The sequence below is a fragment of the Haemaphysalis longicornis genome, unplaced genomic scaffold, assembly GCF_048455015.1.
Source record: "Haemaphysalis longicornis isolate Haplotype H1 unplaced genomic scaffold, Haemaphysalis longicornis Haplotype H1 scaffold_7, whole genome shotgun sequence".
Classification (NCBI taxonomy): domain Eukaryota; kingdom Metazoa; phylum Arthropoda; class Arachnida; order Ixodida; family Ixodidae; genus Haemaphysalis; species Haemaphysalis longicornis.
The window spans coordinates 165,582,871-165,595,895 of NW_027526422.1; the positions used below are offsets into that span (position 1 = coordinate 165,582,871).

The 13,025-nt window shown below is 45.8% G+C and overlaps 1 protein-coding gene across 2 annotated transcripts in view; it reads right to left on the minus strand.

Moving 5' to 3' along the window:
* Positions 1 to 2,281: 2,281 nt before the first annotated feature.
* The window catches only part of LOC144145440 (arylsulfatase B-like), a 56,014-nt gene continuing 45,270 nt past the window's right edge, over positions 2,282 to 13,025 (minus strand). The window contains exons 11-13 of one of the 2 annotated variants that reach the window (XM_077677063.1): positions 8,164 to 8,434; positions 5,063 to 5,240; positions 2,282 to 2,537 (exon numbers count right to left, since the gene is read on the minus strand). In XM_077677063.1, coding sequence (XP_077533189.1) covers positions 2,412 to 2,537; positions 5,063 to 5,240; positions 8,164 to 8,434 — 575 coding nt within the window. In that variant the 3' untranslated portion in view covers positions 2,282 to 2,411. The remainder of the gene's footprint in view (positions 2,538 to 5,062; positions 5,241 to 8,163; positions 8,435 to 13,025) is intronic. The other variant, XM_077677064.1, reaches the window with a different exon arrangement.

Here is a 13,025-nt window from a genome sequence, read left to right on the forward strand (position 1 = left end):
GTGTCAACGTTCAACGCTGTTGTACGTCACTAAGGCGAACTGCGAAAGAAGCTGGAAGTTTAAGACCACGGTGTGAAGCCATCGAGAGGGGCGAAGAATGAGCAAATGCAAAACTACGACCAACTACACTTCGGACTTGCCCAGCCAGCCGCGCTCCATGGTGCCGGTTGCGCCGGGTGTCCTTGTGCGTCCGGCCGCTAGGGGCGCTTTCACGCACTGTTGCGCAGAGGCCATACTGTTGACGACAACGGCGGACTCGCTAAGTGTGGCCCCCGCACTTTTTTTCCGTGCCCCGGTGGTGCTTGGGGAGCGCTCGCTGTGCAGGTCCGGAGTGTAGCTGGTCTCGTGAAAAACATTTTGCCAACATGGTGAAACGAATAAAGCAGCGGAAGGTAACGAATACGAGTGAGTCGTACGCGAAAAAAGTGAATTATCGCGCTTTTCCGGGCATTGAATACTTCCAAGCATACGAAGGCTGGCATCACCAACTTGACGCTTTACACGGGTTGTCGTAGAAACCAGTTTCCATCAAAGCGAAAACTACCAGCAACTTCCTTTTCATTTCACTTTATTTTTTTCTCAATAAAGAACGTTTATTCTCTCTGTTCGTTTTGCGTTCCAAAAGAGTGAACTCATGGACATTGAAAATAGGAACCTGCAGTACAAATGGACCCCCTAATTCAATGTTGCTCAAAAGAGCGAGTTGCTGGCGAAGTATGCCTGTTATCTTCTTTAGTAACTGTCTGGAGAGAGCGAGTTTCGTGTAATACGTTTTATTTGCCATTTCTCTGGAAAGACCTATCAATGAATTTTCACGGTATTACTGAGAAGACTCTCAGGTGCCACGAAAAGATAGAGCTTTCCGCAGGCTTCAGTGTTATTTTTGTAGCAGCATATTAGCACGAACCGCTCCTTAGACAGAATGAGGGTACCTATCACGGCGAATACGTGGTAAAGCTGAATTTCACCACCTGAGGTTCTCAATTAAGGCACAGAGCGTTTTGTTGGTTCGTCGCCTTGCTGCCATTGCCGACGAGAGAGACATGAGACAATGGGCCTCCTCGGTTTACCAGTCCTGGGCGGACCGCGGGCAGTTCGAGGGCTGCCGTCGGACCGGAAGTCCCGTAGGAATACATGAGACAACGAGCGGCGGATCGCGTCTCGGCGGTCCGTAGACGATGCGAAATTGATAATCGAGGTGGCCCATTATTGATCGAAAATGTCGGGTGGCTTCCAAGATCGGAAGTCGCTTGTAGGTCCTGACGGTATCGGCTCGTCAAAAAACACCGTCCGGTCGAACAGGTGTCGTCTGAACAGTACGCTCTGCCACTGCTCAGGGAAAAAATATCGGGAAGACCAGCGGTTTGAGCACACTCCAAGACAACGTCGCAGGGTGTACCTACATTGGCGTGAAATGTGGAGTCCGGGGAGCATTAAAGAAGCTGTCAAGAGAAAATGCAACTTTGTTCATTTAGAAAACTTCTCTGTCCTGACAAAAATTGCGCCTATCTTATTGTAAACTCCGAAGATATAGTGGATACAAGCGATGCTGCAGTAGAGAATCTACCGGGAACTTCTGGCAATTTCTCTATGATGTCACAGAATCTTTTTTGTGCGATTGGCGCCCGCCGACGCAACCAACCTCTAAAAGCATGTCTCGGACATTTCAGTGGGGCCTCTACTTTCGTTCTGGCATTACTAGAATGCTAACTTGCGTTTAACACGCTGATGATTACGTTTTAGGGCTAGCTGATATTACATCTCTCCTGCCCATCACACGTCACTGTAGCGCGAAATGTGAAAGTTTATATCATGGTCACGTGGCGACAATCAGATTAAACGATTGGACGATGGTGAAGCGATGTATTTACATGGATGATCTATGTACAACGGGCCATGAACGAGCACGCGCTAGCCACCCCCCCCCCCTCGTAGCCGTCGGCGGTAATTAATTGCGCCATGAAGTATTTTCCCCACTGACCTCCTTCGGCTAGGGTGCCCAATTAGCGCTTTGGAAAAGCACTGGTTTCCTGCCCTGGAGACACGTTTTAAGATCCGACATGAATTAAAGCGTGTTTTATTCACTTTCCAGCTGCGGTCATTTGGACACCAGTTGTGTGACGCTGACGACAAAGAAGGCGATAATGACTACGCTTAGTTTCAACTTTCTTAAAATTTTAAATGTTTCCAAAATTTTATTTCGCCCTTGCTCTGCAGTAAACGCTAAAAATACCATGAAACACCAAACAGTTGGCGACAAACAAAAGTTTATTCCGTAAAATTTGCAGAGAGTCAATCTCGCAGCTTCTGTACAAAACGCTGTTTTTTGGCGAATCTTTCAGTGCGGGTACCATGCAGCTTTGGTTGAGATAGGTAAAACCAGTCCCATCTTTTCCGAGGACGACAAATCGTTACATCCATGGCGCCCATGTTCCGTTGAGGTTTTCTGGGTAGCCGTTCTCATCTGCTGGTAGGTTCTCCGGCGGAACTGCTGTCGCAGCGTAGCGCCACAACTTCTTTTCCAGAGTGGCAACCAACTGCACGTATTAATAAAGGATCGAAAGCGAAAATGAACCACTCTTCAAAGCATAAATATGTAGTATACAAAACAAAAAACTTCAGTATTTCTCTTTTCCATGAGCTCAGTCATTAGAAATGTCCAGTAGAGAAGTCTCCAAAGAGAAAGGTTTCTCTAAATCCTGCACAAAAATTAGTACGAATCAAACACAGCTTGTGAACCGTACTCAATTTACAAAAATGGGTAATTTATTTTGCTCCTCTGTAAAAGTGAACAGTAGTAGATGGCGCAAGGGTGTGAGCACCACTCCGGTATTTTGGAATAATGAAACAGAATTTTGGTTTATCCCACATATGAAAATCCACCTTTCGCTATTTAAAACGCTGAAGCTACCTTGAGCAATGAGGCGCGTCGCTGGGTGGGGAGAGGGGGGCTACCATTCATGTGTAACCCCTGCAAATGTCTGACGGGCGGGGAAATCGACACAGGATTTTGGTTTGCTTTACAACTCGATGTGAAAGAATTGCCGCTGGCAATACGTGTTCTAGGGATCCGCGGCACACTGTCTCAAACACGGAGCCACCGAGCCGGGTGTTCAACATAACTGCTCTCTGAGAAAGTCATTTACTGCCTGGTTAGAAAATAGCCGCACTCTTAGATGCGTAATTGCCGAGCAAATGTGGAAATACTAGTAGTGTGTATACAGTATGGCTCCTTAGGTACGCCCAAGATTATTTGCAATCATTTTATTTGCGCTCATGTTACAAAATTGCCCATCCTCGATAAAGTAAACAGGGGTTTGGAAAATATCATATCATCTGGCTGGCTGACAGTTGGGCATATGTGACCTGGCATTAAGCGTCCTGTCTGCTTTAGCAACTGGGCTTTATCAGCGAACGCATTGGCGTGAGAATGCCTCTATTGAAGACACATTACACCTTACCTGGGGAAGGGGAACTGGAAGAAATTTATCTATTTCTGTATTTACATCCACTAGTTAATTTATTCATTGAACCTTCCACAGTAAACCCAATTGAAGCCGATGCAGTCAGTGGAAGAGAAGCGGCCAAGTTCACAACAGACCATGAAATAAATTCCTAAAGGAGTGGAACTTCCGCAATAATATATTGCGAAAGAAAGTAAATTCGCAATCAGAGAAAAAACTGGAGTCAGCATTGCCAATTGGCCGTTTTGTGTAGCGGCTCCAAACCTGCCGATGACAAGCGCTAGGTTCCACAGCCCATGCGACACAACATACGGTAACGGAAATGAGCGCCTTCGTTGGTAAGGTGCTGAGAAGAGCACGCAGCCGGCTACCAGTCCTTGCGCCAGTCATCTCATGTAGCGCCTTCTACCCATTGTGTCGCTTTGTCACTCGGCTCACCATGCTCGTAATTTTCGAAGTGCCGTGGTTGACACATTAAGGGATTAGCGTTCTTCCACAACCTTAGTGCACATGAGGTCTCAATATAAGCACCGCTAGGAATGGCGGGTATGTCGCTTACCGCGGGCGTTATTGTATCGCCATAAGGTATAGATGCCTGCCGTGCTTCTTGTGTCTGACAAAGATGCGCTCGAGGTTCTCAGAATACATTGGAGGCCGCATGGGATGGTGTGTTTTGTGACTGCTTCCGTGGCTTTCTGGTAAGAGTCTGGTATTAGTTTGTGTAATCTACCAGTAGGCCAGATTGCGGTGCAGCTGGTATAGAGCACCTTTGATGCAATGGAGTTCCAATACGTGAATATATATCCTCCGTCTCCCAAATGAAAGCTTCGTTTCGAGGGGAATCTGCGATTTAGGCTGTAGTTCAGACCACTCATCCATGATTACTTCAGTGGCAAGTGCAGCAAAGGCTCGCTGGTTGTCACCGCGCAATGCAGCGAAGGTGAGCTAGTTAGTTTTGGCCAATTGCTGTAATCACCATCCCCGCCGCCCCCAACAGTACATCTAGTACTTCAAACATTATAAAACAGGTTCCTGCCACCTAACAAGATTATATAAACATAGAAATTTTAAAATGTGGCTCATATTGAAACAGTTATTCATTTAGCGGAATTTAGATATGGCTGGTATCCTCGTGAACATGCTACTGAGCAGCCCTTCTTGGTGAAGCCGCAGATATTAGGCGGGATCCCGCGTAGGGTAGGTGGCCAAAGGTGTATGAAGGCGACAATAAGTGCGGCGCCCGGCGAGAATTGAAGTGGTCAGTCTCTGTGTCTCGAATCTGCACCCTGTCCACATTTGAATAATATGGAAAAGCAACCAACTTTAACTACGTATACCCCGACCGAACATAAAACTTGTCACCAGGAATTAGGATTACGGGGGCCGTAGGATTTCATTTTTGATTCATTCACACATATTGATCCCACTGACCTCGTCCTGATAATGGAAGCACAATGTAGCACTAACGTTTCTTCAGAATACCTTCATACATGAGGGTGTGACCTTGTTGCGGCACAAAACTCACGACAATTAACACCGTATTAGGTACTCATACACCACTGCAACTTTACGCCCCAATCCGCTTCCTAATTTTTTACCTTTGGGTGAGTGCTGGCCAGGTTGTGCAGCTCACACGGGTCTTTCGCCACGTCAAATAGATACGGCGGTTGTCCAATAAAGAAATATGAGTCCTGCTCTCCTTCCTGACCGCAATCTACAGTGGCACGCTGACGCCAATTCTGTGGGAACTTGAGGTGATGGACTCCGTAAAAGCGCCTGGGTTTGTTCGAAAAGATGGTGCATGAAACGGCAGGTTTACTTGCACCAACACTACTACCTTAATTTTTGAGATATAAAAAATAATCTTTGTATCTTGGTTTGATGTAAAACCAAACATCCGTTGTCCTATAGCAGCGATACTGACTTGGGCAAACTGGGCGCATCGTAAAACAGTTTGTTGTTAAACTTGAAGCGTCCTAATCCAATAGTGCCGTTCATTGGGAGGTTGAGGTTTCTCGCAGTGAAGAAAATTTTGTGATTTCCTTTTATGATGTAGGACACGAGACACAAGAACGCCAAGGGTGAGATTAAATGCGATGCTTTTGTATTTTTCAAAACAGAAAAGAATTCTTCATAGCGCTGCCTTGAGCTTTAATTCAGCATACCCTTCGATCATGGCTGGCGCTGCGGCCGGAGGTTTATTCCAGGCCAACGAAATGGCCACGAACAAAGTGTTGGCGTTTGAGTGACGGCGCAGGCAGTAAATATTTTTATCAATGAGGAAAAGAACCGGTTTCAATATAGCCGTCGATAAATAAAGCTAGACATAATGGGAAACTACCTATTAGTAAGTACAGGTATTGGCTGATGTAAATAGATTGGCGAGGTTTTGTTTTATATCATTGGTTTGTGAAGTTATTTTAGTCTAGGGCTTCTTTGTGTTCATCACTTCAATTAATGGTGTGCTTTCTTATAGTTGGGAGCCTACATTTGAACTAATTTGGTTGTTCAGCTATATGCCGCACAATATAGACAACGGTCTAAAACAGTTCAAATCATTATGCAAGACAGTATCTGTACATGCGGTACCACGTACAAAAAGGTTTCTGTTCAGCATAGTCAAAAACCCACTTGTCAACTTGTACTCAGTCAGTGCCAAACAGTCGAGCGTCCTAAATAAAATACACGTTATTGGCGTTGAGGCGTACAAGTCTTCAATAAAATACACGTAATTACAGTTTAAGTGTAGAATATCTATCCTCCTACGTAAAAAATCAATAGAATGCGGGAAATATTTCATGTAATGGAATTTTAGTAAATAGTGGCGACTGGTTCACAACGAAGATAAATAATGTGGAATCAGCCATTTCGAATAAAAGTGTGTGGGAAGAAATGCTGCCGTTACAGCAAGAATATTTAATACATTTCTCGTGCACCTAACATCAACCGATACCTTTTCCCGCAAGCTAGGATACTTTATAAGTACCTGGTGCCAGTAGCGTCTTTTGTACGCACAAGCGTCACTGTATACAACCTGCGTTAGTTATAGAAAAACGGGAAGGTTTCGGGCGATAGAAACGGTGGTGTATCGACTGAACGATTCGATTTCCAGATCGATAAATAATCATAGAATTACTTTATATATTCAAAAGTTTTCAGATGACAGGAAACTTCAGTTCCCCGTTTCTACAGGGTCGGTGGGGCGGGGGGGGGGGTGGAGCCCACAGTAAGATAAATATAGGGCTAGATACTAAACTGCACGCGGTGATTCTCTTTTTCCGGCAACAGAGGAACCTAAGTAGCGTGCTGTCGGTTTAAAGGCACGGACTGAGTATTTCCAAAATTACTCCTTTTACTCGATGTTGGGCAACGAGCCCAACTTTCTGAGTGTCGACCTGGAAATGAAACAGCCACAAATGCCCCAAGCAACAGTATTAGATCTAAAATTTGTCCACAATAGTAAGAAGCTCTTAAAAACAGACGCAAGTCTGCTTTCTAATAGGAAGCGGGTTTGCGGAGGTCTTTACTCACTTACCGTTGTCGAGAAGTTAACGAAATAGAATTGGAATTCATACACTGAAGAGACGAGACGTCAATGTGAGCAAAATAATCAAGTTTAACACCTGACACTATGCAGTGTTGAATCAATGCTTCGTGTTTCAATTTATCAGGGTGCAGGGGGAAATTCGAGAAGCAGTGTTATGTCCGTTAGTATTCCTCGGATTTGTTTCCTTCGATGTGAAAGCGACGAGACCTCCACCGTGTTGAGAAGCAGGCAAAATGAAAAGCTGTGCATAAATAATTCCGTGTTAACCGCACACTGTATGATGAAGCACAACAATAACATCCCAAAAAAAGGTAAGAAAGTGGCCACATTCCGCTGAATGGTTGGGGGGAGGGGGGGTTTGAAAAAGACTAACGGGACGTAGCCAGGACGATGATGCATTTGGAGAGGGTAAGTTTTAATAATGGTAGAGCGCAGTCACGAGGTACACGACTTTCATTTGTTAGCTTGTTTTGTAAAAAGCTCACAGAACACATGAAGGTGATAGGGTCGATGAATGGGAACAGGAATACCCTTTAAAAGCATTTTATTCAGACAACGCAGTGGCGTAACAACTGGGAACATATTGAAGTACGTAGTATCCGACAGAATAATTTTGCTTTGTAAAAGTGGGTGCTGCGAAACGTATTCGAGGTACACTACCAGAAATTGAGCCGGTGTTTATTTAGAGTAGCAGACAATAAACCCGCGTAAGAGTATCAGTGCTGCACTTACGGAGTGCGTATGGGTGATTCGATACTTTGAGCAGTTTCAGACTTGTAACCTTACCCACAATGCAAAAGTGCCAACGATATACGTACAGTGATTGACAAATGCAATGCGAACACGAAATAATGAACTAGAACGCGCCGACTTGAAAAGTACTCTTCGTGAAGGTTCAATTATGTTGCGCTATTGGCGTAATTCCAGAGCCATACTTTCTAACTTTGTCTTTGTAGTTAAGCCACGCGTCAATTTTACTTGCATGGAAGCAGTCGCGCTGCTTCCCTGTTCTGGTTCATATTTTAGAGTTCGCGTTTCATTTATTTTTGACTGTACATCTTCAATGCTCTTCACTGTTCCTGCAACTTCGTCGAGCAATGTTTGCAACATAAGCACCGAAAATGTTTATTCGGCTGCATGCAGAATATTTACCTGAGCACGTGCGCAACAGATGAGTTTGCCATGAGGTCGTCGAAGTCGTTGCCTGCCCGTGGATTTCCGGTTGTCTTGAAGCGACCGTCAAACTTTCCATCAGCGTAAATGCCTAGCAGGAGCTTGTAATTTTCATGACGAATCGCTGATGTATTTTCGATAGGGTCTATATTGTACAACATCTCAGTTCTTGGTGACGGCAAGTCCAAAGACAGATGGCGCCACATGTCAATTCCATCAAGGTGACGTCCGATCTTTGCTACGTTTCCGCCTGTAAATACGAACGGTGAATACTGAGGTGCAAAGTTTGGTGGATAGCCGATGCATCAAGTAGTCATGGTCGCTTTTCCAAAGTGAAATGAAAAACTATATAAATGAATGTTTTACATCCGACTACTTGTAACTTTGTTGTATGTAATTGGTGTCTAAAAAAGGGTGGATCACCCATCGAACTGCAATGCATGCATCGGTTCTGAATGTTTTCTATCCATCCAGCTAATGCTCAACAACGTAGATAATATTTCACGAAATGAGCAGGTACATAAAGTAGCGGTTGTCCATTTAAAGGTAATAAAAATATTCTGTTTGCATACAATGTCTTCACATATGTCTAAACACATCAATATTGTTGCTCCTCAGCTGTTTCGGCTTCTCATTTCGGTATCCTGTCATAATATGGCAGCCAAGCAGAATACGAGCTTTTAATGTTTTTACATTTTATAAATTATTGGGAGTACGCAGTTAGGAACTTCGCCACATATGGAACCTAATAATCGTACACGGCACGTAAAGCAGCCTCTAGACAAAATATAGTAAAGCAAGGTTATTCAATACTGCAACACCGGTGGGTCGTGCTAATCGGGTTATACGGTAAAAATGTATTTTATTTTTGTATAGGTAGAGTACATTTTGCGACTTATTGTAAAAAAAGTATGAGGTGTCGGATATGCTATGGCTCCTAACTCACACACCGAGCCGGCGTGAGTATCGTTCCTCACCACGGGGCGCGCTCCGCCAGAGATCGACTGATCACATTTAATGACATAACAGAGCACTACCGCCTCTCGCGTCGACAATTTGCCCCGCCTCATCCATCCCTTACGATAAGCCAGGCGCGTATTTGGCGGCTCTTGCAAACGGACACCTTCCCAAGCAGAGCTCGCCTCCACCACATCCATCCGACAGAATTCCCTTCGTCAGCATGCCCCCTGTGTGGGGAGCATGCCTCACTAAGTCATTCCATATGGCAGTGCCCCCAAGACCCCTTCCCTCTAATCACCAGCAGCGAGCAGTGGAGGGAGGCGTTGGGTAGCTCCGACCGGTCTACACAAGAAGTCCTGCTCAAAAGAGCTACCAAAGTCGCTACCAGCCTTAGGCCGGTGGCCACCGCGCTTCTCTGACCACTTGCTGGAATAAAGTTTTCTCGTCCTGCGCCTCCTCCTCCTCGGATATGTAATACTTTTTATAGAGCCCATCCAACGCGTTCTGCCTAAACAGAAATCAAAATATAGGGCGGGGTATACACGGTGCAGAGGTAAAAGCGCTAAGCGCATTTTAGAAAATTTGCCTTATCAAACATCCAGACTAAAAAAGACATTTCACCCATAAAAAATATATATAGTTTCGAAGAGCGAGTCCTACACCTTTAACATTCACTAAGCGTTTGAAGGTATTACCAGAGTCCTTCAATGAAGGATTCTGGTATTACGTAGTCGACCTGAAAGTCATTGAGCTTGCTATGCAGTCTTTTTCATTATCCTCCAATTTCTAATCCCCGTAAGAAGGAGGGCATAACCTCCGTGAAATTTCTACTCAACTATACGCCTCGAGCGCGGCCTGTAGGGGCGCCACTGAAATCCCCCGAGCGGCCCGTTTCGAAAGCAGGCGCGGGAGTCCCCGGCCCGCTCCCCCCTGTCGCCGTTGCTTTTGGGACTCGTTCAAGACAGCGATTTACCGCTTGTCCGCGTTCGAAATACCGAATAACGTGGAGCAGGCACTCTGTTTGCAAGCCTGGTGTGTTCACGAGAGTATAAGCGTTTATGACGCGATCTTAGAAAGATCTATATGAGCGCAGGGCGTGTGTCACAGGCCGGCGTCCTGAAACGAACATTTGCATGCAGCTGATTGCAATCTGCTGCCCTGAAATTTAATGACAGTGTTTGCTCCGATGGTCATGTTGCGGCCATACACACTATGATGTAAATCGACTTTGTGCACTTCAAAATGCAGCGGAGCACTCATACCTGACAGCACGCAAGTTACGCTTGCCAATATCACATATCAGATATTGATCAGTAACCTGAAAAAGCCAATGCGGCATAAATTTCGCAAACATTGTACCAAAGAAGTACGATGAATAATGCAAAATTACACTCCGGAGTCAGCACACGACGACAAATTTAAAGGGACACTGAAGTGAATTTGTCAAGCCCCGTTTTTGCTTGCACTGCGTAGACTGGCTCAAATTAGCACACTTTTCATCGTTTATACGGTTGACAAATCGGTAATTATTTTACAAAGCGCGAAAGAAGAAAAACTACCATGCGCGGTTTGCGGCGGCCGCACCAACTAAGGCTGTGACGTTGAGAGGAGGGGCGCCGTGATTGGACGATGCCCAAGGTTAGCAATCACACAAGTTTCGGTTTCGGTTTCGGTTCTGTAAAACATAACCAATGGCTTTGTTGGATGGGCATTCTCCATATCTCAGTAATCATCATACCGCGCTTCTGCCATGTTGTCGGCTGTAAAATGCACAAGATAAGCCTCCCAGGACGGCTTGTAGTCGTAGCATTCACTAGCCAAGACCTACGCAGTGCATGGACGCCCTCCGCGTACCCGCAGACACGCAAATGTCATGCGCTTTTCCCCCATATTTGGAGCTTGCCTCCCTCATGCCTGTATCGTAAAAAGCGTGTTCGCACCAGGCCAAGGGTCTGTTCATTTTGGCCTGTGCCCACTGCCTGCAAGCAGTCGGTGCTTATGGCAACAGCACGCCAACGAGAACTCGCTAGCGCGGCAGTGCCAGCCTGCGCGCGTTTTGTGAACTAGTTCGTGTAGACATGAACGTTGCGGCCCCAAAAAAGGTGAACTCAATATAGAAAACATCGGCGGAAAACAAAAAAGTTAACTTACACAAAAAAAAGCACATACCCGCGGGGATTCGAACTCGTGACTCGCAAAACATTCGGGGTGAATTCCTAGCGCCCCAGACTGCTAGGCCACGGAGCGGGACGGGAATGGCTCGCTAATATAGGGTATATATTGTACAACCGGTTTACACTTTTATTTAGTTTTGGCATTTCAAGCCGCTTAGGTGACTATTTGTTGTACTGCGATCGTGCAGTAAGCGTCGCCCGAGTTTCCACAGTAGCTCACGTCTACCAATTGCATTTCGTAGACGGAAAAGCGTTCGCAGATGCGTAGTCGTGCTGCTGACCGCTGTGCTTGTTCGCCCAGCGCAAAAAAGTGCTTCCCGCGCCCTAGTTTTACGCTGTACGGTAAAAATATCAGTTGATTTTATTTGCTTAGTACCTATATTGACTTCGCTGACTCTTCTCCCGCCTTCAAGAGGCCTTATATTTTCCTACTGGCGTACCAGTCAGCGAAGCGTCGCATGTGCAGCGCTTTTGTGAAGCGACCTTGACCTGGAGCTAGATACAGTGTACAAACAAACCAAGTAAAGAAAGGCACATTCTTCCATTCACAAACGTGTCCTGGCTTCGTTTCAACTAAGCGAACGAATTGCGACCAAGCAATTTTTTTTTAACCTCCTTGATTGCGACGACCCGCCGGCGGCCGGCGGACGAAACGCTGGGCCGACTGACTCTGTCGGCCGGGTAGCCGTGCAGTAGCGCAGCCGTGGCGCAGCCAATTGCCAGCTCATCCCCTCCTGACGTCACACGAAAACGCCACAGAAAATGGGCGAGCGTAAAGAGAGGAGGACAGCGTTTTCGAATTAGTTTTTCTACTAAATAAAATCGCGTAAACGCGTCTAGAGTGGTCGAAACATGGCCTGGGGACTCCGGACTACAATTTGCGCTAGTAATCCCGCAATGTTTACATATCACTTCAGTGTCCCTTTAATGCTGGGTCGTCTTGTCCCGAGGTGAGCGCTCGCAAAGAATCATCTGGTACATTTATCCTCCACGAGAAGCGCGAAGATGGGCTTATAGAGTAATCCGCGTCCGCGACCAAACTCTTCTTCGAAACATCGTCGTATGACACAGAGAGACTGCAGAATGTAGCATAAACCTAAATCAGAGACCCTTATCAGATATGACACTCTTCCAACGAGCCCGTGTGTACGAGATTTTGGCGCACGTTAAGGATCTCCAGGTGGTCAAAATTAATCCGGAGCCCTCCACTACGGCGTGCCTCATCGTCTCCGTTGCGTCAGCGCGATAAACCCTGCAATCAATCAATCAACTCTTTCAACGACACCTCGTATTTCTTGTGAACTGCCTACCCTGTATTCTTCAAAAAATGCGTCCGCCGAGTGATCAGCCATTCGTTGAAGGCGAAAAACAAACGAAAAGTGAACACGCAGCTTGTGTGTGATTATTAAAACGTTCATTCGTTGATTTCGCTCCGCATTTGTAAACAACGATAGTTGAGCGTCCTCCTCCACACCCCCCCCCCCCCCATTGTCTAGCGAAATATCAGTGCATTTCGCATCTAGTTGGTCTGGTGAATACTACCTTGCTCAAACAAACGTCTTTAGCATTTCAGAAGCTGCTCTCGTTTTGTTTTTATTCCCGCACGACTATTCTATTTATTCCTGACTTGCAGACCATTCATTTTCCCGTGGTTTCATTAACATATACCTTGGTTCTTACTATAAGACATGAGTGGGCACATATCTG